The sequence below is a fragment of the Coregonus lavaretus genome (genome assembly GCF_964263955.1).
Source record: "Coregonus lavaretus genome assembly, chromosome: 5".
In the NCBI taxonomy this organism is placed as follows: Eukaryota; Metazoa; Chordata; class Actinopteri; order Salmoniformes; family Salmonidae; genus Coregonus; species Coregonus lavaretus.
Genome location: NC_139992.1, coordinates 46,154,577 through 46,182,307, shown reverse-complemented (window position 1 = coordinate 46,182,307; position 27,731 = coordinate 46,154,577). Strand labels below are relative to the sequence as shown.

Sequence of the window (27,731 nt, the reverse complement as noted above, 5' to 3'; positions counted from 1 at the left end):
AAGGGTGTGTCACTTTCGTTGTAGACTCTTCCCTCCCTCTCCCTATCTAAGTCTGATGTCAGTTGAGAAAGACGTTGTCTAGTAGGGTCTCGTACAAGCACAGTCTGTCGGTCTCTCTCTCGTTAAAGGACATGTATGATATCATGGAAGAAGAGTTTGAGGCTGTGGAGCTACCAGATATCGTTGTGGCGCTACCAGATATTGCCTGTTGTTTTTGCCCACAGGTTGAGTTCAACGGCAAATCTGACTCTCTGTTCTTCAATGATGGGGTTAGACGGATCGACTTTGTCTTAGTCTATGAAGATGAGGACATGAAGGAGATTGACAAAAATCGAACGTTCCAGAAACGGAAAGTAAGTGCATTTCTGGTGGCAGATTGTGAGTCTAAGTGTCCTTATTCACTTTCAACATGGTCAGCAGGTTTCTGTCTGACAGAAGTTAAAAACAGTATTCCTACTGTGCTGTGAAAAAGCATGTTTGAAATTAAATGCAGTTGAGTTTCACACTGTAAGCATAGTTTTGAGGAATATGTGAATCCAAATGTGTTTTCTTATAGCTTAAGAGGAGTACTGTATTATCTATGAAACAAGTTACTAAAGCCGCATTCCGTCAAAGGTGTAATTTGTAGGAATCAGTGTTATGTTCCGTCATAGAAGCTGGTGTTGTATTATGCCAGGACCTAAGGCTTTCTCATTGTACACCCGGAATATTGACTCTGAATATTTGTACAGGGAGTTTTTCTTTGCTTCAGTCACAGTGTGTCAGATCTAAGGTATCCCTATGATTAATATGAGTAAAATCCCTGTCCTACCACGTTGCACAATATCCATCACAACAAGGTGACAGAAATGTAACACACTAACATACACTATACACTATCCTTACAAATGTCAAAATATAATTATCCAAATGTCAGATTCTGGCACATCATAATGGCTGAAATAATAAGTAAATGCACCGTTGATAGAGGTAGCATCTGTGATTCACCAACAATATGTTGAAATAATGTTTTACAATGAGTGGTTTGGGAGCAGGGAACATTGAAAGCAGCAGGAGTGTACACGCCTCGTATGCAGCTGTGGTCGCTCATGTTGCCAAGCTCTTGATGTCATGCCCCAGTAGGACTATTATGACATGCCCAGACTAAGGGAGGTTCTGTTAGACACTCCATTATACTGAAGCGCTGCTGTGGTGGTGTTATGATCCCATAGCTCTATATCCCATTGTTCAACGTACCATAAACAGATGATCCTTTTTAGAATTAATGAACTGTCTGCATAACTCAGTGTTGTTTACACAAACTATATAATTTAATAATAATAATTACCAATGATCAAATAACGTTCCATATTCAACTATCTAGACATGTTCTTCATATCATCCCAATGCTTCCTACATATGTCAATATAACCCAACTATCACTACTTCCTGTCACCCTCTTATGAAATCATGTCATTAGTAAATTGTATCCACAAACCACTACTACCTAATAACATATTTTCATAGACTTTGCTAGAAATAATTATTTTAATACCAAGCTACTTAAGCAATCCAATTCAACCTTTCACATCTCCCAATAAACCTACTTAACCTTCTTCAAACAATTCAATTTAACATTAATTCAACATGTCACATCACCCAATTAACTTACTTACTTTGTAAACCCTCTACAATATCTATTATTCTCTATCGCTAACTTTCCATATAACATTACCTCAACAAATGACAAATTACTGTAAAGTTATAGTCAAAACAAATAAAACATCTATTCACCGATATGCAACTTTAATTACTATGTTATACTATTCTCTATGTGTTGGTAAGACAATTCCTTTCACGTAATGTTATCAATTCATCTAGTAATCTAGGTCAATAGCATCAATGTAAAATATTTGCTTTCTGTTCCTTCCTGGGCTTGAACCAGGGACCCTCTACACATATCGACAACATTTACCATCGAAACACCATTACCCGTTACTCCACAAAATCTGCGATCCTTGCAAAGCAACTACTTCCATTTCACAGAGCAAGTTACGTCACCACATGGAACCCCACTAGCTCTCACTGCTAACTAGCTAGCCATTTCACACTGATAACATTCAACCCCCTATGACTTCCTTCTCTACAGCAACCACTGATCCTTGTACTCCTAATTTAACCCATTATGTCCCTTACAGTACTCTCACGTCTCAGCGAGACCCAGTTGCTAACACCCGCAGACAAAATATGGAAACCCCTTCTTACTAGTATACCAAATAACACATCTTCAAACAGCGTTCTACATTTACCTCTATTGTAGGGTTTAAAAACGAACGTAACAACATTAACCATCCCAAATTGCCGTAGTAACGTCATGTTTGGTTCAGTTTATCTATTACGATAGTATGTCCATAATACTTCTAACAAAGCTACATTATCCCTAGTGTTTGTTTAATATTCCTATTATTCTCTAAGTTCCCTTGCTTCAATTTTCATGAATATAAGACATTCACTTCTCCATGCGTCGTAAACTATATCCTATTTCCCCTGCAATCAACTAAGGTTATAATCACAGCTCATCTGAAAACAGCACTCCTCCATTATCAGAATATAGCAGATGTAGGTAACTATCCTTTCTACGTAGACTACAAGTAAGACCAAACACTTGCTGTAGTTTACCATCATATATTGAATGCATATCCATATAATCAAAATCAAATTTATTTATAAACATTACGCCACCATTCTCAATCGCTTATCTAGCAAACCCTTAGGCAAGCACAAAAAAATGACTAACACACAATCGTCTCGCTATTCCTGTTAAATAAGTGAGTCTTTCTATTTAAACCACGCACCACGCTACAAATCTTCCATTCAACATCACCAAACCAAATACTTTGTAGTATCCATTCAAGCCACATACCATCATATGAATTACACTCCAAAACCCAGATTTTAGTCAGTACCATGGAACCGATGCCTTTTGAAAAGACAATATGTCCCACAAATAGCCCAACTACAATGGTTGGTAGTCTTAACCTCTGTGTCAAGGTGTCAGTGTAATGCGGTAGGCGAAGTCAGGCGCAGGACACAGAGCTAATCAAAAAACATACTTTACTCGTAGGTAAAAGTATGAACAAAACCTCCGCAGGGAGGGAATAAACCCGCACACTAACGACAACCAAAACATGAACAAACACGCACAACACACAGTGTGAGACAGAGGGTTAAATAGGGAAGACATAACTACATGATTGGAAACAGGTGTGATCAATGAAGACAAAACAAGTCGAACATAGATACATGGATCGGTAGTAGCTAGTACTCCGTTGACGACGAACGCCGAAGCCTGCCAGAGCAAGGAGGAGGGGCAGCCTCGGCTGAATCCGTGACAGTACCCCCCCCCCCCCCTTGACGCGCGGCTCCAGCCGTGCGCCGACCCCGGCCTCGGGGACGGCCAGGAGGACGCGGAGCAGGGCGAGTCGGATGACTACGGTGGAAATCCCTCAACATGGAGGGATCGAGGATGTCCCTCCTAGGGACCCAGCACCGTTCCTCCGGACCGTACCCCTCCCACTCCACGAGATACTGCAGGCCCCCCACCCGATGCCTCAAATCCAGGATGGAACGGACCGAGTACGCCGGTGCCCCCTCGATGTCCAGTGGGGGCGGAGGAACCTCCCGTACCTCAGACTCCTGGAGTGGACCAGCTACTACCGGCCTGAGGAGAGACACATGGAACGAGGGGTTAATACGGTAATTAAGAGGAAGCTGTAACCTATAACATACCAATCAATCTCCTCAGGACTTTAAATGGCCCCACAAACCGCCGGACCCGGTCCCCCGGTGCATACACCGGGGCCTCACTGCGGTGGCGATCGGCGCTCGCCTTTTGTCGCCTGATGGCCCGCTGCAGGTGTACATGAGCAGCGTTCCAGGTCTCTTCCGAGTGCCGAAACCACTCATCCACCGCAGGAGCCTCGATCTGGCTCTGATGCCAGGACCGGCTGATAACCTAACACACACTGGAAAGGAGTAAGGTTAGTAGAGGAGTGGCGGAGTGAGTTTTGGGCCATCTCTGCCCAGGGGATAAAACCCGACCACTCCCCCTGCCGGTCCTGGCAATAGGACCGCAGAAACCTACCCACATCCTGGTTAACTCTCTCCACCTGCCCATTACTCTCGGGGTGAAAACCTGAGGTAAGGCTGATCGAGGTTAACCCTTGAGGTGAACTGGGGACCCCGATCTGACACAATATCCTCAGGTACCCCGTAGTGCCGGAAGACGTGTGTAAACAGGGCCTCAGCAGTTTGTAGGGCTGTACGGAGACCTGGCATAGGAATGAGACGGCAGGACTTGGAAAACCGATCCACAACGACCAGGTTCGGGGTGTTCCCTTGTGAGGGGGGAAGGTCCATCACAAAATCCACCGATAGGTGGGACCACGGCCGTTGTGGAACGGGTAGGGGTTGTAATTTCCCTCTGGGCAGGGGTCTAGGTGCCTTACACTGGGCGCACACCGAGCATGAGGAAACATAAACCCTCACAGCCTTGGCTAAAGTGGGCCACCAGTACTTCCCACTAAGACAGTGCACTGTCCGACCGATGCCAGGATGACCAGAGGAGGGTGACGTGTGAGCCCAATAGATCAATCGATCACGAACCTCGAGCGGCACGTACATCAGACCCTCTGGACACTGGGGGGAGTGGGCTCAGTACGTAACGCCCGCTCGATGTCCGCGTCAACCTCCCACACCACCGGTGCCACCAGACACGACGCCAGAAGTATGGGAGTGGGCTCAATGGACCTCTCCTCTGTGTCATACAGTCGGGACAGGGCGTCTGCCTTAGCGTTCTGGGAACCTGGTCTGTAAGTGAGAGTAAACACAAAACGAGTGAAGAACATGGCCCACCTTGCCTGACGAGGGTTCAACCTCCTCGCCGCCCGGATGTACTCCAGATTACGATGGTCAGTGAAAATGAGAAAAGGGTGTTTAGCCCCCTCAAGCCAATGCCTCCACACTTTCAGAGCTTTAACCACAGCTAACAGCTCCCGGTCCCCCACATCATAGTTGCGCTCTGCCGGACTGAGCTTCTTAGAAAATAAAGCACAGGGGCGGAGTTTTGGTGGCGTACCCGAGCGCTGAGACAGTACAGCTCCAATCCCAGCCTCGGACGCGTCCACCTCAACCTGGAATGCCAAGGAAGGATCCGGATGAGCCAGCACTGGAGCCGAGGTAAACAGGTCCTTCAGATGACCAAAAGCCCTGTCCGCCTCAGCTGACCACTGTAGACGCACCGGTCCTCCCTTTAGCAAGGAGGTAATGGGAGCCGCCACCTGACCAAAGCCCCGGATAAACCTCCGGTAGTAGTTGGCAAAACCCAAGAATTGCTGCACCTCCTTCACCGTGGTTGGAGTCAGGCAATTACGCGCGGCCGAAATGCGGTCAATCTCCATCTCCACACCTGACGCGGACAAGCGGTGTCATAGGAAGGAGATGGACTCTTGGAAGAACAGACATTTCTCCGCCTTCACATACAGGTCATGCTCCAACACTCGACCAAGCACCTGACGCACCAGGGACACATGGTCGGCCCGTGTAGCGGAGTATATGAGAATGTCATCAATATACACCACTACACCCTGTCCGTGCAGGTCCCTGAAAATCTCATCAACAAAAGATTGGAAGACTGATGGAGCATTCATCAATCCGTATGGCATGACGAGGTACTCATAGTGCCCAGAGGTGGTACTAAATGCTGTCTTCCACTCATCTCCCTCCCGGATACGCACCAGGTTTTACGCGCTCCTGAGATCCAATTTCGTGAAGAAGCGCGCCCCGTGCAATGACTCCGTCATACTCGCAATCTGAGGTAGTGGATAGCTGTATTTTACTGTGATCTGATTAAGACCACGGTAGTCAATGCACGGGCGTAAGCCACCATCCTTCTTCTTCACAAAAAAGAAACTAGATGACACAGGGGAAGTGGAAGGCCGAATGTATCCTTGCCTCAGAGATTCGGTGACATATGTTTCCATAGCCGCCTTCTCTTCCTGTGACAGAGGATACACGTGACTCCGGGGAAGCGCAGCGCCTACCTGGAGGTTTATCGCACAATCCCCCTGTCGATGGGGTGGTAATTGAGTCGCCTTCTTTTTACAGAAGGCGAGAGCCAAATCGGCATATTCAGGCAGAATGTGCATGGTGGGAACCTGGTTTGGACTTTCCACCGTAGTTGCCCCTACGGAAACACCTACACACCTCCCCGAGCACTGACTTGACCATCCCTTGAGAGCCCTCTGTTGCCATGAAATAGTGGGGTCATGAGAGGTTAACCAGGGAAGCCCCAACACCACTGGAAATGCAGGAGAATCAATCAGATATAGACTAATTGTTTCCTCATGCCCCTCCTGCGTCTTCATCCAGAGTGGCGCTGTGACCTCCCTAATCAGACCTGACCCTAAAGGGCGACTATCTAGGGCATGTATAGGGAAGGGCACATCAACTGGCACAAAATGAATCCCTAACCTACGGGTAAACTGACGATCAATAAAGTTCCCAGCTGCGCCTGAATCTACTAGCACCTTATGCTGGGAATGAGAAGAAAACTCAGGAAATACAAAATCTATACACATATGCGCAACAGGGAGCTCTGGGTGAGTTGGGTGCCTACTCACCTGAAACGATCCACCAGTGCTCTGCCTACTGCCTCGACTCCTAGAAGACCCTCCCCAGCACCGACCAGCAGTGTGTCCTCTGCGACCACAGTTGATGCAGGGGATGGCCCCTCTACCGGTCTCCCTCATAGCAGCACCTCCGAGCTCCATAGGGGTAGGGTCGGAGGTGCTGGGGGATGGAATGGACGGCCCCTGATCCGGACGTCCGCGGGTGGCCAACAGGTTATCCAGTCGGATTGACATATCCACCAGTTGGTCCAGGTTTAGGTTGGTGTCCCTGCAGGCCAGTTCCTGACGAACGTCCTCCCTTAAGCTGCAACGGTAGTGGTCGATGAGGGCCCTCTCATTCCATCCTGCGCTGGCAGCCAGAGTCCGAAAGTCCAGTGCAAACTCCTGCACACTCCTCTTCCCCTGTCTGAGGTGGAATAGACACTCACCCGCCGCTCTCCCCTCTGGTGGATGATCGAATACCGCCCTAAAGCGGCGGGTAAACTCTGCATAGCTTACAGTTGTGGCGTCTATTCCCCCCCACTCGCCGTTGGCCCACTTAAGCGCTTTACCGGACAGACAGGAGATGAGGGCGGACACGCTCTCGTATCCCGAGGGAGCCGGGTGGATGGTTGCCAGGTAGAGCTCTACCTGGAGCAGAAAACCCTGACACCCAGCAGCTGTACCGTCATATGCCCTCGGGAGCGAGAGCCGAATCCCACTGGACCCAGATGGTGGAGAGGTGGACAGCGGTGTTGGTGGTGGTGGTGTAATTGGAGGAGGTATAGGGATACCGTCTCTCTCCTATCGTTCCATGGTATTAACCACCCGTTCCATAGCGGTGCCGAGAGCCTGGATCATGGCCGCTTGTTGTTGGACGCGTTCCTCCATCGATCCGGCTGGCATTGCTGTACCTGCTGACTCCATGTTATGGTGCGTGTTTCTGTCAAGGTGTCAGTGTAATGCGGTAGGCGAAGTCAGGCGCAGGACACAGAGCTAATCAAAAAACGTACTTTACTCATAGGTAAAAGTATGAACAAAACCTCCACGCAGGGAGGGAATAAACCCACACACTAACGACAACCAAAACATGAACAAACACGCACAACACACAGTGTGAGACAGAGGGTTAAATAGGGAAGACATAACTACATGATGGGAAACAGGTGTGACCAATGAAGACAAAACAAGTTGAACATAGATACATGGATCGGTAGTAGCTAGTACTCCGGTGACGACGAACGCCGAAGCCTGCCCGAGCAAGGAGGAGGGGCAGCCTCGGCTGAATCTGTGACACTCTGGTACATGTAGTCTTAACCTCTGGTACATAATAACGACACAATTACAAGAAAATAGCCTTTAAAAAATCTTTCAAGTGTTTCCTTGCAAAGCTCTCACGTGCTCAAAATGAATAAATTAGCAGTCAATGAGTCAAATCCACATTCATTGATTTGGAAATAGATCTGGCGATTTTAATAAAACGTATTATGTTTCCCTTGCGACATAATGAAATTCCTTTATTACATCATATTCGCTCCATAATTAGTTTTATTTACATTTAAGTCATTTAGCAGACGCTCTTATCCAGAGCGATTTACAGTTAGTGAACAAAAAAAAAAATTTTACTGGCCCCCCGTGGGAATCGAACCCACAACCCTGGCGTTGCAAACGCCATGCTCTATCAACTGAGCTACATCCCTGCCGGCCATTCCCTCCCCTACCCTGGACGACACTGGGCCAATTGTGCACCGCCCATGAGTCTCCCGGTCGCAGCCGGCTGCAACAGAGCCTGGATTCGAACCAGGATCTCTAGTGGCACAGTTAGCACTGTGATGCAGTGCCTTAGACCACTGCGCCACTCAGGAGTATTTTATTTTGATGGAAACCCTAAATTGGCTTTGTACAATATTATAACTTACGTCTTTAACCACTTTACTCACGGTCAGTTTATTCCTTAAATCTTATCTCGATCACATTATCCAACTACGGTACAAACTTAGAAACACCATATTAATTACTTTTCCACCCACGACGTACGTCTACGTTGTGGGTGAGCAAGCCAATATATAATTATTATTCCAATTATTATTTTATGAAATCTCTAATAATCACCTACCCATACGTAAAATGGATCATATTTTCACATTTGTCACAAACTCCATATAGACCGTTAGAAACTTCTAGATACTCACATCAAAGAATCCCTTTGTTAGTTTAACAATCCTCACTCAACCCAAATCAGCCTCTCAATCATTCTCCCAGCGGAACCAAAAAACAGACTGTAATTTCCAAGGACACTGCCATTCCTGTCCCAGAAAACACAGACTTTCCACTACTCTCTAAAATAACATCAAGCTCTATTTACCAGTCCTTGATATTCTATGACCTTATTATGTTATATATCGTAACTTCTTATCCAAACTTATATCAAATTATTATACCCATTTTTAGAACTTATTTTGCACCCTTCAGATTTAAATTATCTTCTGCTCTTTGCTTATAAGATAGCCAATTTTATCCCATTCAATTACTTAATTTTACATTACTTTTACAAAATACTTATTCTAACTGCGGATTTGCCTGTAATAATTTCGTCACTTCCTGTCTCTCTCTTTGAGTTAAATGAAGCTCTGCTTTACTCTTAATGGTGACTTAAAAAAAATATATACATATATACCGGTGTACTAAGCTGGCCATTCATTACTGTTATTAGTACATGCAATTATTAGTAATTAAATACTTATATTTAAATCTCCATCCTGATATGTATTAAAATTTAGTTTTCCTTTAAATGTCATTTTGGTGCTATGATTCAATATGTTACATTTAATCGGCTCCCTCTCCTGGCCGTTTTGAGTATTTCACCATCTATTTCATTTTATGATGTCCTCCCACATCTAAAAGGTCCGTAACCTATTTCTCTCTTTACCGATTTACTCCTATGATGATACAACACATCAGAGCTTCATCTAATTTACTCCTATGATGATACAACACATCAGAGCTTCATCTATTTTACTCCTATGATGATACAACACATCAGAGCTTCATCTATATTACTCCTATGATGATACAACACATCAGAGCTTCATAACCTATTTCTACCAAGTTACTCCCATGATGATACAACATCAGAGCTTCACCAATTTGCTCCTATGATGATACAACACATCAGAGCATTATAACTCCCATGATGGTCCAACACATCAGAGCTTCACAACAACACATCATAGATCCATAACCTATTTCTCTTTCTTTATAATGAATTATCATTAAAGGTGTACTACGCCTAATCTCTCTTTATAATTAATAACATAATTAAAAGGTGCACTGCGCCTAATCTCTCTTTATAATGAATAACATCATTAAAGGTGCATTGCGCCTAATCTCTCTCTACTCTGTTGCTTTTACTCCTTACTTCGAACACACCCTATTTTGAATCATAGCACCATGTCATTGTCTAATTTGATATTCCTCCTTACATCCTTTTACATAATTCAAGACCACTCATCGTCCCCCTTTAAAAATATAGAATTTTAAAGGTCCGTTACAGCTAAGCCTTACCACAGATAAGCAGAATTTGACATAATCAAAAAAGTGAAGGTCAGCTTACCTGTTAGTCTGGCTGGGAACTGCATCCTTTTCGTGACGCCAATCTGTTATGATGAGTTTCTAGTATTGAGAAGTGAGGATGCAAGAATTTACTTAGACATTCTGTGGAGATTTTACCAAGTATTTATTTGATCACGAGCTCGTGGGTTCATCTAACAAACGGACATAGCTCTGCCCTTTGTCAATTGAACTGCCCCTACACACAAATCTCACCTCCTTTATACTCTTGGTTATCCTTCCTTTCACATACATCTGGCAACCATCATAGGCACTCCCTTTCTCTGTTGTTATTACCCTTTGCCCCAAGTCAGTATCCTGTCCATCCATCATGCTATCCTAAACATCAGTAATCTCCTTTGACATATGGAACCAAGTCAATTATCCCCTAACTCTTCCCTAGTCCACACAATACTATGACATGACATCATTACAGGTTTTAATGCACTTTCACAGACTGAGAGGGAAAATAAGTCAAAATTCCACTTCCCTAGAAACTGACCCTTTAGTCATTCCCAACCCAGTTATATCTACTGTATTTACAATTCTTTACAAGTGTTGTGGATGCACTAAACAGAAGCATACAGACGGACGTAGTAGAAATGTATTTTGATTGACCACTGATGTCACGATCGTCTAGGAGTGAAGGAGACCAAAGCGCAGCGCGTTGAACGAACATGACTTTAATTAGAGTAAGCACGTAAAATACAAAACAAAAGACGACTCGTGAAGTCCACAGTACAAATACTGAAACACGGAACAATAACCCACAAACCCCACAGGAAAACATACAGAAATAAATATGGCTCCCAATCAGAGATAACGAGCCGACAGCTGACACTCGTTACCTCCGATTGGGAGTCATTGACCAAACCTAGAAAATCACCACTTTGACACCCAACATAGAACAAAACACCATAGACTGCACACACCCTGGCTCAACATAATGAGTCCCAGAACCAGGGTGTGACAGTACCCCCCCCTAAAGGCGCGGACTGCGACCGCGCCTCAAAACCCCCAAACAGGGGAGGGCTGGGCGGGCATACCTCCTCGGTGGCGGTTCTGGCTCCGGCCTAGACCACCACCCCACCATAGTCACTACCCGCTTACGTAGGTTCCTCCAAATGACCCCCACCGGTTTAAGGGGCAGCACCGGACTAAGGGGCAGCACCCGACTAAGGGGCAGCACCAGACTAAGGGGCAGCACCAGACTAAGGGGCAGCACCAGGATAAGGGGCAGCACCTGACTCAATGGCGGATCCTGGCTGGCTGGCTCTGGCGGATCCTGGCTGGACGGCTCTGGCGGATCCTGGCTGAACGGCTCATGGCTGGCTGAAGGATCTGGCTGCTCATGGCTGGCTGACGGATCTGGCTGCTCATGGCTGGCTGACGGATCTGGCTGCTCATGGCTGGCTGACGGATCTGGCTGCTCATGGCTGGCCGACGGATCTGGCTGATCCGGTCTGGCCGAAGGCTCTGGCTGATCCTGTCTGGCGGAAGGCTCTGGCTGATCCGGTCTGGCGGAAGGCTCTGGCTGATCCGGTCTGGCGGAAGGCTCTGGCTGATCCTGTCTGGCCGAAGGCTCTGGCTGATCCTGTCTGGCGGAAGGCTCTGGCTGATCCTGTCTGGCGGAAGGCTCTGGCTGATCCGGTCTGGCGGACGGCTCTGGCTGATCCTGTCTGGCGGAAGGCTCTGGCTGATCCTGTCTGGCGGAAGGCTCTGGCTGATCCTGTCTGGCGGAAGGCTCTGGCTGATCCGGTCTGGCGGAAGGCTCTGGCTGATCCGGTCTGGCGGAGAGCTCTAGCGGCTCCGGTCTGGCGGACGGCTCTGAAGGCTCATGGCAGACGGGCGGCTTTGCAGGCTCAGTACAGACGGGCAGTTCAGACGGCGTTGGGCAGACGGACAGTTCAGACGGCGTTGGGCAGACGGGCAGTTCAGGCGCCGTTGGGCAGACGGGCAGTTCAGACGGCGTTGGGCAGACGGACAGTTCAGGCGCCGTTGGGCAGACGGGCCGTTCAGACGGCGTTGGGCAGACGGACAGTTCAGGCCCCGTTGGGCAGACGGCCGACTCTGGCCGTCTGAGGCGCATCGTAGGCCTGGTGCGTGGTGCCGGAACAGGAGGTACCGGGCTGAGGACACGCATCTCAGGGCTAGTGCGGGAAGCAACAACAGGACGCACAGGACTCTGGGGACACACAGGAGGCTTGGTGCGTGGTGTATGCACTGGTGGTAAAGGGCTGGAGACACGCACCATCGAGCCAGTGCGTGGAGGAGACACAGGGCTCTGAAGACGCACAGGAAACCTGGTGCGTGGTGTAGGTACTGGTGGTACTGGGCTGGAGCGAGGAGGTGGCGCCGGAAATACCGGCCCGTGCAGGCGTACTGGCTCCCTTGAGCACTGAGCCTGCCCAACCTTACCTGGGTTGATGCTCCCCGTCGCCCGACCAGTACGGGGAGGTGGAATAACCCGCACCGGCCTATGTGGGCGAACCGGGAACACCATGCGTAAGGCTGGTGCCATGTACGCCGGCCCGAGGAGACGCACTGGTGACCTGCTGCGTGGGACCGGCCTCATGACATCCGGCTCAACACTCAATCTGGCCCGGCCGATACGTGGAGCTGGACTGTACCGAACCGGGCTATGCCTGCGTACAGGAGACACCATGCGCTCAACTGCGTAACACGGTGTCTGCCCGTACTCTCGCTCTCCACGGTCAGTCCAGGGAGTAGGCGCAGGTCTCCTACCTGACTTCGCCACACTCCCTCTTAGCCCCCCCCCAAGAAATTCTTGGGTAGTACCCACAGGCTTCCAGTCTTGCCTCCGTGCTGCCTCCTCATATCGCCGCCTCTCGGCTTTAGCTGCCTCCAGCTCTTCCCGAGGACGGCGATATTCTCCCGGTTGTGCCCAAGGTCCCTTACCATCCAGAATCTCCTCCCATGTCCATGAATCCTTTATGGGTGGATATAAATCCTGTGTAGGTGGATCCTGTTGCTCCTGGACGCGCTGCTTGGTCTTTCTTTGGTGGGTTATTCTGTCACGATCGTCTAGGAGTGAAGGAGACCAAAGCGCAGCGCGTTGAACGAACATGACTTTAATTAGAGTAAGCACGTAAAATACAAAACAAAAGACGACTCGTGAAGTCCACAGTACAAATACTGAAACACGGAACAATAACCCACAAACCCCACAGGAAAACATACAGAAATAAATATGGCTCCCAATCAGAGATAACGAGCCGACAGCTGACACTCGTTACCTCCGATTGGGAGTCATTGACCAAACCTAGAAAATCACCACTTTGACACCCAACATAGAACAAAACACCATAGACTGCACACACCCTGGCTCAACATAATGAGTCCCAGAACCAGGGTGTGACAACTGAGCTGCCTGCACTGCGCTTTGTGCATGCAATTTTTATTTATTTGACATGGTTTTATCAGAAGGTGTCTTGTATCGTACACACAATTCACATATAGATGTAGTCAGTTTCATACATGGTTGAAATCAGTCAGTGCATTGCTATCCATTGAGGGGAAATCAGTCAATGTAATGTCAATATAATTACACTTTTCATTCATTATTTATTATACACAACCACAGTTAAGATGGGATAATAATGTATTAGATATGGCATTTGTAAAGCACTTTTCATTACAAGAGTAATAAGACAAACATATTGGACATGATCCAATAGGGAAACAGAAGGGGTAGTGTTACAAGCACGGGATCCATTGATTTAACATCCTGTGTTCTCTTCCCTAGCAACGCAGAGAGTACTTTGAGGCCAGCTTGATGAAGATGGGGATGGAACTAGAGGCTGCCAGATCTGTGAGTGGCCACCAAATACATTTTACAAGGACTGACTTGATGTATTTACTCAGCTGTTAGCTTGCAGAGTGAGGTCTAGTGTGTAGATCTTCAGGGAGGATTGGGTGGAAACAATATTTAATATCTTACATTAGTTTGGTATTGCATGGTAGAGAAACACTTAATGTTTGTTTTTGTTACATAGTTTTATTATCATACTGCTTATTTAAGTGACCTTGTGGAGCTTGTTTTTGGCTGCATTTTAGATGGCAGACACAGTTGTTTTACAAAGTCATCCTTTTAAACAACCAACTATTTCCTCAGGAAGGGTTGAGATTGAATTGCAGTGGAAAACTATGGCACCAATTCCATTATTTGAGTCTAGTTTCCCAATTATTGGCAAACTTTGGTGGTATTTCATGGAACAGGATCAATGAGTTAACATTGATAAACACAGAGCCAACTTCTGATTTTGTAGATAATAAAGCATTGCATTAGATTAATGTGATGTTTTAGTACTTGTATTATGTGGAGGATGTCATTTGTGATCATGGCAATGTCTTCTTAGTTGCCTCTTAGGGGATTACTGAAGTGGTAATACATTTAGTTGAAATGAAAAAGGCTGCCTTATCTTGTTGTTTTATCTTCGTCATTCCGACAAGGTGGTGGATGAGAAGCTGTTGTTCGTCAAGGTGCACATGCCCTGGGACGTGCTGTGTACCTACGCCGAGGTCCTCCACATCAAGCTGCCCATTCAGCCCAATGACCTGTCCACCACGTCCTCGCCCTTCAACTTCCTCAGCTGCATCACCAAACACTTCTACCCCAGCGAGGACCTCATAGCCAAGGAGACGGAGTACTTCACCGCCCCGTTCGAGAAGGACAGGCTGGAGTACTTCTACGTGAAGGACCGGGACCTCTTCTTCACGCCGTCCATGAGGAGTAGAATGGCAAGTGCACTGCTTTCTTTACCTCATCATGGGACATAAACCCTAAAGTCAGAGAGGTCAAATATGCAGCGGCACACTAGATTTTGATAGAGATTAAAAATAAAGAACTAAAAAGAAGTCACCTCATTGACCTTCTTACGGTAGTTTAAGCATCTCAGGTTTCTGATGCTGCTAAATGGTATTGAAAGATATTTTGTCTGTAGACCACTGTTGTGGACATTCTTACACAGGGACACTCGAAGTCAATCTTATATGAATCACTCTTTATTGTCAGCAAGCTGGAGAGGTCACAGTCAAACTTAGATGCAGAAAGTAACGGTCTGAAGTGAGCTCTAACGGGGCAGTCCCGTTAGTTTCCTTATACAGTGGGGGAAAAAAGTATTTAGTCAGCCACCAATTGTGCAAGTTCTCCCACTTAAAAAGATGAGAGAGGCCTGTAATTTTCATCATAGGTACACGTCAACTATGACAGACAAAATGAGAAATAAATATCCAGAAAATCACATTGTAGGATTTTTAATGAATTTATTTGCAAATTATGGTGGAAAATAAGTATTTGGTCAATAACAAAAGTTTCTCAATACTTTGTTATATACCCTTTGTTGACAATGACACAGGTCAAACGTTTTCTGTAAGTCTTCACAAGGTTTTCACACACTGTTGCTGGTATTTTGGCCCATTCCTCCATTCAGATCTCCTCTAGAGCAGTGATGTTTTGGGGCTGTCGCTGGGCAACACGGACTTTCAACTCCCTCCAAAGATTTTCTATGGGGTTGAGATCTGGAGACTGGCTAGGCCACTCCAGGACCTTGAAATGCTTCTTACGAAGCCACTCCTTCGTTGCCCGGGCGGTGTGTTTGGGATCATTGTCATGCTGAAAGACCCAGCCACGTTTCATCTTCAATGCCCTTGCTGATGGAAGGAGGTTTTCACTCAAAATCTCACGATACATGGCCCCATTCATTCTTTCCTTTACACGGATCAGTCGTCTTAGTCCCTTTGCAGAAAAACAGCCCCAAAGCATGATGTTTCCACCCCCATGCTTCACAGTAGGTATGGTGTTCTTTGGATGCAACTCAGCATTCTTTGTCCTCCAAACACGACGAGTTGAGTTTTTACCAAAAAGTTATATTTTGGTTTCATCTGACCATATGACATTCTCCCAATCCTCTTCTGGATCATCCAAATGCACTCTAGCAAACTTCAGACGGGCCTGGACATGTACTGGCTTAAGCAGGGGGACACGTCTGGCACTGCAGGATTTGAGTCCCTGGCGGTGTAGTGTGTTACTGATGGTAGGCTTTGTTACTTTGGTCCCAGCTCCCCGTGTGGTTCTGGGATTTTTGCTCACCGTTCTTGTGATCATTTTGACCCCACGGGGTGAGATCTTGCGTGGAGCCCCAGATCGAGGGAAATTATCAGTGGTCTTGTATGTCTTCCATTTCCTAATAATTGCTCCCACAGTTGATTTCTTCAAACCAAGCTGCTTACCTATTGCAGATTCAGTCTTCCCAGCCTGGTGCAGGTCTACAATTTTGTTTCTGGTGTCCTTTGACAGCTCTTTGGTCTTGGCCATAGTGGAGTTTGGAGTGTGACTGTTTGAGGTTGTGGACAGGTGTCTTTTATACTGATAACAAGTTCAAACAGGTGCCATTAATACAGGTAACGAGTGGAGGACAGAGGAGCCTCTTAAAGAAGAAGTTACAGGTCTGTGAGAGCCAGAAATCTTGCTTGTTTGTAGGTGACCAAATACTTATTTTCCACCATAATTTGCAAATAAATTAATTAAAAATCCTACAATGTGATTTTCTGGATTTTTTTTCTCAATTTGTCTGTCATAGTTGACGTGTACCTATGATGAAAATTACAGGCCTCTCTCATCTTTTTAAGTGGGAGAACTTGCACAATTGGTGGCTGACTAAATACTTTTTTTCCCCACTGTATACTGACAAGCTATATTTGCATGATTTAGCTTATTCATCATTCATAATTAATGTTCTCTTCATTTATGTGACGACCAATACTGGGTCATGCATGTGACAGACCAATACCTCACGAGGCTTCTTCTCTGAGACCTTGAAACTGAGCTATCCCTTTCTCTAAACAAGGTTCTGGGCGTACTGCCAAATTGCAGATACTGATAGTGAGGATTCGTTCAATCAGAAATTGGTTTATAGAAAATCACAAACAGTACACAGAAATTAGTTATTAGAAAAGCACAAACATAAAAAATTCCATCACACCACTTAGATTGGTTATTCAGCCCTTGTACTATGAAAATATCAATGTACCTATAATTAAACCATAGTGTTAACACTCTTTTCTTAACACTTGAATGATAACAGAATGGTTGGTCTTCCTCCTCAGGCCTACTACATCCTCAGCCGAGCCCCCTATGAGGTGCGAGGGAACATCAAGAAGTTTGGTGTCACCAAGCTGCTCGATGGAGGGGTGTACAAGGCTGCTTATCCCCTACATGATGTGAGTGGGGGTAAAGAGTGGGGTGGCACTAGTAACTGACAACATCGTACATTAAACACCAATCGATCTGTGAAAACACTGAGGGGTGTTTTTATGAACTTTTTAGTTTTGTTGTCTGTGAACTTACTGTAGTGCAGATTCAACGTCAGGTCGAAAGAAGATGAGTGCCCCAATGAGAGATACCTCCTGTATAACGAGTGGGCTCACCCTAAAAGTTTCTATAAGATGCAGCCACTTGATCTCATAAGGTAATTCATGCTTTAATCTACTGTCACAAAAATGCACATTGCATGCACATCGCTGCTTTAGTGTAATAAGGTGTTGAGAGTTATTCTTACAAACAGAATGTGCTTAAAGGCCTAATCATTGTAATTATGGCAAATAAGGGATGGAAATAATAATATTTTCTTTAATTTTCTCACAGAAAATATTATGGGGAGAAGATTGGCATTTACTTTGCTTGGCTGGGCTTCTATACAGCCATGCTAGCCCTCGCTGCCATTGTTGGACTTGGCTGTTTCATTTATGGGTACACGACTCAAGAAACAAGCACCTGGAGGTATGTTTAAAACTCAAAGAAAGTACTTCAGAAACCCACAACACCATAGAAATATGTGACAAGATGCTAAATCTAGTGTACTGTATATCAAATGAAGATCAATTAGTGCAGGATAGGACACATAAAGTTAAGTTTGCTTGATGTTCCTTCTATGCTGTACCCTGACACTCTAACTGTGTGAAAACCCAATGATTAACAACTTTGTTGCATTTTGTTGTTTGACCCATCTGCTCTGTTCATTTATTGGACAGCAAAGAGGTGTGCGACCCTTTGATTGGAGGAACTATTGTGATGTGTCCGCAGTGTGACAAGGAGTGCACATACTGGAGGCTCAACAGCACCTGTGAATCTTCTAAAGTAAGTAATACATTAGGGTTCACTAATTCCGATCCATGGCAGTACAGGTTTATACTCCAGCCCATCACTAAACAATTCTCATTCACTCACATGGTCAATTCAGAGTGATTATGATTATTAAAGTGACTTATATGGATAGTGTCCTTTAAAATTATATTTGCCAATGCTTGTTATGTCAGACCATTTTCTCAGACTCCTTGGCCCATGAGACATGCTACAAGTCATATTAAACCTTTTTGAACAGGGTTTGTTTCCGTATATATTTACAAAGAGTCATGGATGGAGAGGAAAATGATGTGAAAAGTATTTCATGTGACCTTGTCTTCCTCAGAAACTGTGCATATTTGATAACTATGGGACGCTGGTGTTTGCTGTCTTTATGGCCATTTGGGGTGAGTCATTTCATTCATTAAACGTACCATATTTACAAATGTAGAGGTTTCAGAAACTGTACTATTTGAGTGTGTTAATATATAATAATAATATAATAATAATATAATAATAATATAATATGCCATTTAGCAGACGCTTTTATCCAAAGCGACTTACAGTCATGCGTGCATAATTTTTTTTGTGTATGGGTGGTCCCGGGGATCGAACCCACTACCTTGGCGTTACAAGCGCCGTGCTCTACCAGCTGAGCTTTGTTTTGTCTATCTTAACTTATTAGCAATTAGATGTTGCATGATAATGATATAAGAGTTTTCCTCAGCACATGCTACAGGCAAATAAAATAAAGCTTTACTCTTGTTCCGATCCTGGTTCTAGTGACCGTGTTCCTGGAGTTCTGGAAGCGCTACCAGGCAGAGCTGGAGTATGATTGGGACACCGTGGAGTTCCTGGAGCAGGAGGAGCAACCTCGTCCCGAGTATGAGGCCAAGTGTAACCACGAGAGAATCAACCCTGTCACACGGGTAAGGGAGATGCGTTCGTCACACAGTCGCTATGGTGATTCCATAGCGTCAGCCTCAGGAGGCTAGAAGAACACTCCACATCCGATGATGTTATATAGTTGTTTTAAAAGGACAGTATTACCTGTATCATTACTTCATTGTAAAACATGTTGTTCTTCATTTAGGTAAAAGAGAACGTGCCTTATACAGCCTGTGGACGGTGTATAAGAGTGTCCTTAGGAATCGGGACCGTCTTATTCTGGGTAAACACTTTTGGACTTCTCTACTGTTATCTTGTTCTGAAAAGGCCAATTCACATGCACTCCAACAGCAATATTTGTTTTCTATAACCCTAACCTTTGTTTCAAGTCTGACCCCTCCAATTCTTGTGTTTGTGCTTGTGTTCAGATTGTGTTGATCCTGGCGTCAGTGGTGGCCATCATCGTATACCGACTGGCAGTGTTCTTCTCATTTTCGACGAGACTCCAGTCTGACCTAAAGGAGCTCGAACCGTTTAAGGAGTATGTGACCGCACAAATGGCCACCTCCGTCACTGCTTCCATCATCAGCTTCGTAGTCATCATGGTGCTCAACATCCTGTATGAGAAGGTTGCTATCTGGATCACCGACTTCGGTGAGATGCCCCAGTGTCAAATAACAATAAATATGTGGTTTGCTATACGGAACTATGATGTTTCTCAAACTGCTTTCAGACAAGGGCTAATATTAACTCAAACGTTCCTTAGCAAGGTTTATACAGTATCTTTGGTTATTGTAAAAACAAAAGTATCTTCCTGTGAAGGGAGTCGGCCTTATATTTTTTTACAGTGCCCCAAACATTCTGCAATTATACCATGGTATGAGTAAATATTGCATGCCAATAGGTCTAAGTAATCCAAATATATGTATCCCAACATATTTATACTGTCGGAAATTCACACCACCACAATAGCCCTTAGCTGATGTCCTTTTTCAGAGTCACTTGCAGAATCTGGACAGAGAAAAAGCCTGATTTAAGCCTGATGTTTTTTTGACGAGATTGAGAAGATGTCTTACTTGTTTAATTTTAAAGAGCTACCAAGGACCAAGACGGATTATGAGAACAGTCTAACTTTGAAGATGTTCCTGTTCCAGTTTGTCAACTACTACTCCTCCTGCTTCTACATTGCCTTTGCCAAAGGGAAAGTGGTTGGTTACCCTGGGCAGCCTGTTTACCTGCTGGGCAAGTACAGGAACGAGGAGGTACTTATGTCTATCAGTTGATTGAAAGATCAGTTGATTGAAAGATCAGTTGATTGGAGGCTCAGTTGATTGGAGCTTAGTGATTGGAGCTTGGTGATTGGGGCAGAACATGTGATAACACAGCATGACATTTTTTTTGCTTTTCCCCTTTGCTTGTGTTCTAACTACTATGTTGCCAAATGATTAGATGTTGCATTCTGTGGCATTTGTGTTTGACTAAAAGAGACCTTCATATTTCAAATGAATGAACCTAGATGAGGACATCTTCCACTAAATACAAGTTGTTTGAATGGAGGTGCTTTTTCATGTAATACTACAAGATGGCCGACATTGATTGATACAGTGTTTGTGTCTTATCCTTACCAGTGTGATCCAGGAGGATGCCTGATTGAGTTGACAACCCAGCTCACTGTCATCATGGGCGGTAAAGCCATCTGGAATAACATTCAGGAGGTGTTGCTGCCGTAAGTTTTTGGTTCAATGGAAGAACATAAAATGGCCAACCACATCAGCTCTCTAGGAGCCCAGCAACTGTAAAGTTTTTCAGTTACATTGGATCAGGGTTGGTTCAATGGTTTATTCCATCCCAACTCAAAATGGAATTCCCCCTTATCTTCAAGTGTATCTGTATCCAGACATAATAATTATCTGATTCAGAGAGCAATCGTAAAGGCGTCTTTTTGTAGGCACTAACGGAGACTTAACTATGCCATGGCTCATTGACCAAAGCCAGTGGGGAAATTAATGGGGGTTTTGTTGGGTTTTTGGATAAATGCCAGAAACACAGGGTTAGGAGGTCTTATACATTTTGTTTTATGAGATAATCTTCATCAGCTAACGTCACTTTTTGTGAATTTTTAAGCATATCCGTAATCAAAACAAGCACATACAGCAGATAAGGGTTTCATAATTCACAAAGGTCATGTTAACTGACTGATATTATATCATAGAACAAAACATATAAGATATCCTTAGCCTGTGTTAACCTCAGACCTTATTTTCAAAGTTTATCCCAAAACCCCATTCTTTCCCCATTAATTTCCCCCATAGGAATGGCTGAACAAACCAGAGGTAGAAAATGCTAACTCATTTCTGTTTTTGAGGACTACAAGCTGGCAAGCTCTATTACCTTGTTATTAGCATCATGATTCTGCGATTGACATTTTTCTCCTCATCAGGTGGGTGAAGAATGTGATATTCCGCTGCTGCACACGTGTGGGGTCTGAAAAGGTAATTCCGCGCTGGGAGCAGGACTACCAGCTGCAGCCCATTGGGAAGCTGGGCCTCTTCTATGAATACCTGGAGATGGGTAAGATATGAAGAATGAGGCGAACTCTCTCCCTGACACCCAAATCAACCCTTAGCCCCTATCCCCGGGCACCTGGGTAGATCTGAGAGGATTGGATAGGTGTGTAGACAGTATGGTGGTAGCTTTAGGTGTATTCTTGTGAGTTGAAGCTGATCCCGCTATTACTTTGGGCTCGGTCCAGAAACCACCCCTAGCCCCTATCCCTAAGGCACTTTCTTAAACTAGAAGGGTTGGATGGACATAAGCAATATGGTGCAAATCGCCGCTAGCTAGCCTATCAACTACTGTCATAGTATCAGGTTCCCCCCTAGCTAGCCTATCAGCTACTATAATAGTATCAGGTTCCCCCCTAGCTAGCCTATCAACTACTGTCATAGTATCAGGTTCCCCCCTAGCTAGCCTATCAGCTACTATAATAGTATCAGGTTCCCCCCTAGCTAGCCTATCAACTACTGTCATAGTATCAGGTTCCCCCCTAGCTAGCCTATCAACTACTGTCATAGTATCAGGTTCCCCCCTAGCTAGCCTATCAGCTACTATAATAGTATCAGGTTCCCCCCTAGCTAGCCTATCAACTACTGTCATAGTATCAGGTTCCCCCCTAGCTAGCCTATCAGCTACTATAATAGTATCAGGTTCCCCCTTAGCTAGCCTATCAGCTACTATAATAGTATCAGGTTCCCCCCTAGCTAGCCTATCAGCTACTATAATAGTATCAGGTTCCCCCTAGCTAGCCTATCAGCTACTATAATAGTAATAAAGCCCTTTTGTGGGGAAAAACTCATTCTGATTGGCTGGGCCTTGCTCTCCAGTGGGTGGGCCTGGCTCCAAAGGGGGTAGGCCTATGCCCTCCCAGGCCCACCCATGGCTGCACCCCTGCCCAGTCATGTGAAATCCATAGATTAGGGCCTAATTTATTTATTTAAATTGACTGATTTTCTTTCATGAACTGTAACTCAGTAAAATCTTTGAAATTGTTGCATGTTGCGTTTATATTTTTGTTTAATGATCAAATTTGGCTTTGTGTCTGCGTGGCTTTTTTCCTACAGTGATCCAGTTTGGTTTTGTGACTCTGTTTGTGGCCTCCTTCCCCCTGGCTCCTGTCCTGGCTCTGGTCAATAACCTCTTTGAGATCCGGGTGGACGCCTGGAAGATCACCACCCAGTTCCGCCGCATGGTGCCAGAGAAGGCCCAAGACATCGGGGCGTGGCAACCCATTCTCCAAGGTGTCGCCATCTTGGCTGTGGCATCAAATGTGAGTGATGGCTCCTCCATTGGATTATGAAGTACTATATTTTTTTTACTTATTTTTTAAAATCTTGGTTTATTCTCCATTGCATAATCCCATCACTGGATGTTATTCATATAATTTGATTGTTACCATGCTGGTGTAGTGACATTCTTAGATTATAATTCATCTATTATGATGAGCACCAGTTTAATGTGCACTGTCTCCTCCACTTCCTTGTCTCTCTGCCAGGCCATGATCATTGCCTTTACATCAGACATGATCCCACGGTTGGTCTACTACTGGTCTTTCTCTGTGTATCCCTACGGAGACCATTCCAGTCACACCATGCAGGGCTACATCAACAACACGCTCTCCGTGTTCGACATCCAGCACTTCTCCAACGAGAGCCGGCCCTCGCAAACACCTTACTGGTTCAATAACAGCACCACCTGCAGGTAATGTGAATGTATATGAGATGGGTTTCAATTAAATTGTGTTAGACATTGAAATAGTTCATGCAGTCTCTCTGTCATACTTTAGATATCGAGATTTCAGATATCCACCGGGACACCACAGACAATATGAATACAGTATCTACTACTGGCATGTGATCGCTGCCAAGATGGCTTTCATAATAGTTGTAGAGGTGAGTAAAAATTTATACGATACGTTGCTTTGACCTGATTTTTCTTTCTACTGTGTTGTCTAATGCCAGATGGACATTTTCTAGCCTTTCAAGAAATCCTACAAATGTTTTCCCTCCTTCCGACCCTTTTTCCCTTGTCCCCTCAGCACATTGTATACCTGACCAAGTTCGTCCTGTCCTACGTGATCCCGGACGTGCCTTACGCAGTGAGGGAACAGATAAAACGAGAAAAGTACTTGAGCCAGGTCATCCTTCACGAGACCAACCTCAAACTGGTGACCAAACGCTTGAAGCCTGTCGCTGATACGATACTTAAACACAATGAGGTCAAAGAGGAGGAGGAGATGATGGACCTTTGTTTTTAATCTCCGAAACTTTGGCAGTCGTCTGAAGAGCGAGACCTGCCTTTGTCAGGACCTACAATATGTGCCAGTATTATGAGCAGCTAAAGATGTATTCAATACATGCTTTAATAGCTTGAATTAATATGAATTCATATTATTAGTAGCTTAATAGCTTGGTGGGGACTGCGACCAACCAAACCAGCCATGAAGCTCAGCTCTGTTGCTCCGATCTCTGGACATATTGCATATTTAGCACTTTTATGTCACTGATTGTTACGTGTACACTGTTACATTTAATGTGGCTTGTATTGTTACAATGATGACGTTGTTTTGAGGTCTTAGACACTTCTGGAGGAACACCACAGTGCCTGGGTTTTCCATACATGTGTACACTGTTACATTTAATGTGTCTTGTAATGTTAAAATTAGGATTCAAGGCCATATGTTTGACTGTACAGTAAATATGGAAGATTATGGGGGTTTTGAATGACATGACAACAATACTTGTATTCTTTAAACAAAACATACAGATTTGTATACAATTTGTGGCCTAGGCCTATTCAAATGATTTAGCTAAGGATATGTGACGATACCTTGGTTAAATATGTCAAACATTTGTAATACTCAAGGTGTGCTTGATTTAGTCAGGAATAATTCCAAAAGCTCAAATTTCATTAACCAGGCAAGCCATCAAGTATGGAAGCCTGTTCCCACCACCCCCCAAAAAATATCTGATTATGAGATAGTAAGGTATAATGATGAGATAGAAAGTCATAATTATGATTTAGAAAGTCTGGATGATGGACATTGAATAATCCTGCAGGTCGACCCCTTTTAAAGGGGCATTCTGGGATTCAAACAGTAACAAAGGTTTTCCCACCACAGCTGAGGATTGGGGCAGGAGAAATGTAACCAATCTCAAATACATAGACACAAGGGCTCACATATGGATGCAAGGACTGACCATCCATGAGATCAAAATGATAGTTTTAACCATGTTTTGAAGCTATACAGTGCTTGTTTCCAATGACATTGTTTACAAACAATACAGTAAGCCAAGTTTATATTTTGGGTTCTGATTGGTTAAGACCGTTGCTCATGAGGCATTTCTAAGTTAGATTCTTCAAGAATCAGTGGCTATACACTGAGTGTAAAAAACATATTTCCATGAAGTAGACTGACCAGGTGAAAGCTTTGATTCCTTATTGATGTCACTTGTTAAACCCACTTCAATCAGTGTATATGAATGGGAGGAGACAGGTTAAAGAAGGATTTTTAAGCTTTGAGACAATTGAGACATGGATTTTGTATGTGTGCCATTCAGAGGGTGAATGTGCATGACAAAATATTTAAGTGTCTTTGAACAGGGTATGGTAGGTAGTAGGTGCCAGGTGCACCAGTTTGAGTGTGTCAAGAACTGCAACGCTGCTGGGTTTTTCACGCTCAACAGTTTTCCGTGTGTATCAAGAATGGTCCACCACCCAAAGGACATCCAGCCAACTTGACACAACTGTGGGAAGCATTGGAGTCATCATGGGCCAGCATCCCTGTGGAATGCTTTTGACACCTTGTAGAGTCCATGCCCTGACGAATTGAGGCTGTTCTGAGGGCAAAGGGGGGTGCAACTCAATATTAGGAAGGTGATCCTAATGTTTTGTACACTTAGTGTATATTAATTAAATCTGATGCCAACCAGACAAACAGGCACCAACTAACATCAACAAAACTCTCCAATCCGTTAATATGGAACAATCTTTTTTTTTTTACCTTTATTTAACCAGGTAAGCCAGTTGAGAACAAGTTCTCATTTACAACTGCGACCTGGCCAAGATAAAGCAAAGCAGTGCGATATAAACAACAACACAGAGTTACATATGGGGTAAAAAAACATAAAGTCAAAAAATCTCACCACAATCTCTCTCGCTCTCTCTCTCTCTTTCTCTCTCACACACACACAATGTGTGATTGACTATAGGATATACGTAAGGTTATCCTCGGAAGTTGAGGAGGGCCTGATGCAAAGTGCACATTGGATTCATGTGATACAGATCACCTAAACGTATCTCATAATAATTACTTACTATCATATAATTATGACTTACTATCTCATAACTCGTAGTCAGATTTTATTTTTTGGGGTCGGAAACTAACTTCCATACTCATGGGCACCTCAAGTATTTAACATTTTTGACATATGTATTCGATTTGAAACATTTTGATACCAATCTATCTCCATAGACTAACCTCTTAAATCAATATATGTTGCTGGATTATATTGTGATTTTTTAAAACCAAATGTACTTACATATATAAAAATGTTATATATGATTTACAATACATGTGTGTTACACAACTTTAACTAAAACAACCACTTTTTGTTTACGAATTATGAAATATATGAACTAACAATCTGCCCCTGTGTACAACATTTGTATTTCAAGTATTTTGTCAAGTATATTGTAATTTGTATGTTATGCCAAATAAAATAAAATGATTTGCACTTTATATAAAACTGTGATTATGTTGGTCATCATTTCAAAGTTCAGGCCAGATACAGCTCATCTTCCAAATAAACTGCACATGTTCTCATACTTGAAAACCTGTTTTGTGCCTGCCATTGCCCAGACAATCTTGTGACTGATGTTTGTTTGCTTTAGGACTCAAATGTTATCTAGTGAGAAAGATTGTATATCATTTTGACAAGATAGTAAAGTGATCGCTTTAATAATGGAAATACATGTCCTCAAATATGAAAGGCAGACGGGAGGAGACGAGATCGGTTGGAACCAGATACGCTGTGAACGACAGGCCATAGAGATACAGTTGAAGTCGGAAGTTTACATACACCTTAGCCAAATACATTTAAACTCAGTTTTTCACAATTCCTGACATTTAATCCCAGTAAGAATTCCCTGTTTTAGGCCCGTTAGGATCACCACTTTATTTTAAGAATGTGAAATGTCAGAATAATAGTAGAGAGAATTATTTATTTCATATTTTCTTTCTTTCATCACATTCCCAGTGGGTCAGAAGTTTACATACACTCAATTAGTATTTGGTAGCATTGCCTTTAAATTGTTTAACCTGGGTCAAACGTTTCAGGTAGCCTTCAACAAGCTTCCCACATAAGTTGAGTGAATTTTGGCCCATTCCTTCTGACAGAGCTGGTGTAACTGAGTCAGGTTTGTAGGCCTCCTTGCGGTATGGCGGCTGCGTGGTCCCATGGTGTTTATACTTGCGTACTATTGTTTGTATAGATGAACGTGGTACCTTCAGGCGTTTGGAAATTGCTCCAAAGGATGAACCAGACTTGTGGAGGTCTTGGCTGATTTCTTTTTCCATTTTCCCATGATGTCAAACAAAGAGGCACTGAGTTTGAAGGTAGGCCTTGAAATACATCCACAGGTACACCTCCAATTGACTCAAATGATGTCAATTAGCCTATCAGAAGCTTCTAGAGCCATGACATCATTTTCTGGAATTTCCCAAGCTTTTTAAAGGCACAGTCAACTTCTGACCCACTTGAATTGTGATACAGTGAATTATAAGTTAATTAATCTGTCTGTAAACAATTGTTGGAAAAATGACTTGTGTCATGCACAAAGTAGATGTCTTAACCGACTTGCCAAAACTATAGTTTTTTAACAAGAAA

At 44.2% G+C, this 27,731-nt stretch overlaps 1 protein-coding gene across 1 annotated transcript; it reads left to right on the top strand.

The window, feature by feature from the left end:
- The first annotated feature begins 44 nt into the window (after positions 1–44).
- On the top strand, positions 45–26,577 carry LOC311129845 (anoctamin-6-like). The gene is made up of 18 exons (XM_084162341.1): positions 45–353; positions 14,023–14,088; positions 14,730–15,017; positions 17,385–17,498; positions 17,631–17,746; positions 17,923–18,057; positions 18,309–18,414; positions 18,746–18,806; positions 19,183–19,328; positions 19,493–19,570; positions 19,716–19,941; positions 20,380–20,549; positions 20,916–21,013; positions 21,728–21,858; positions 22,908–23,113; positions 23,339–23,544; positions 23,630–23,735; positions 23,882–26,577. Exons 1-18 carry the CDS (start codon positions 132–134, stop codon positions 24,098–24,100), a joined length of 2,694 nt encoding a protein of 897 aa, XP_084018467.1. The 5' UTR covers positions 45–131; the 3' UTR covers positions 24,101–26,577.
- Positions 26,578–27,731: the final 1,154 nt, after the last annotated feature.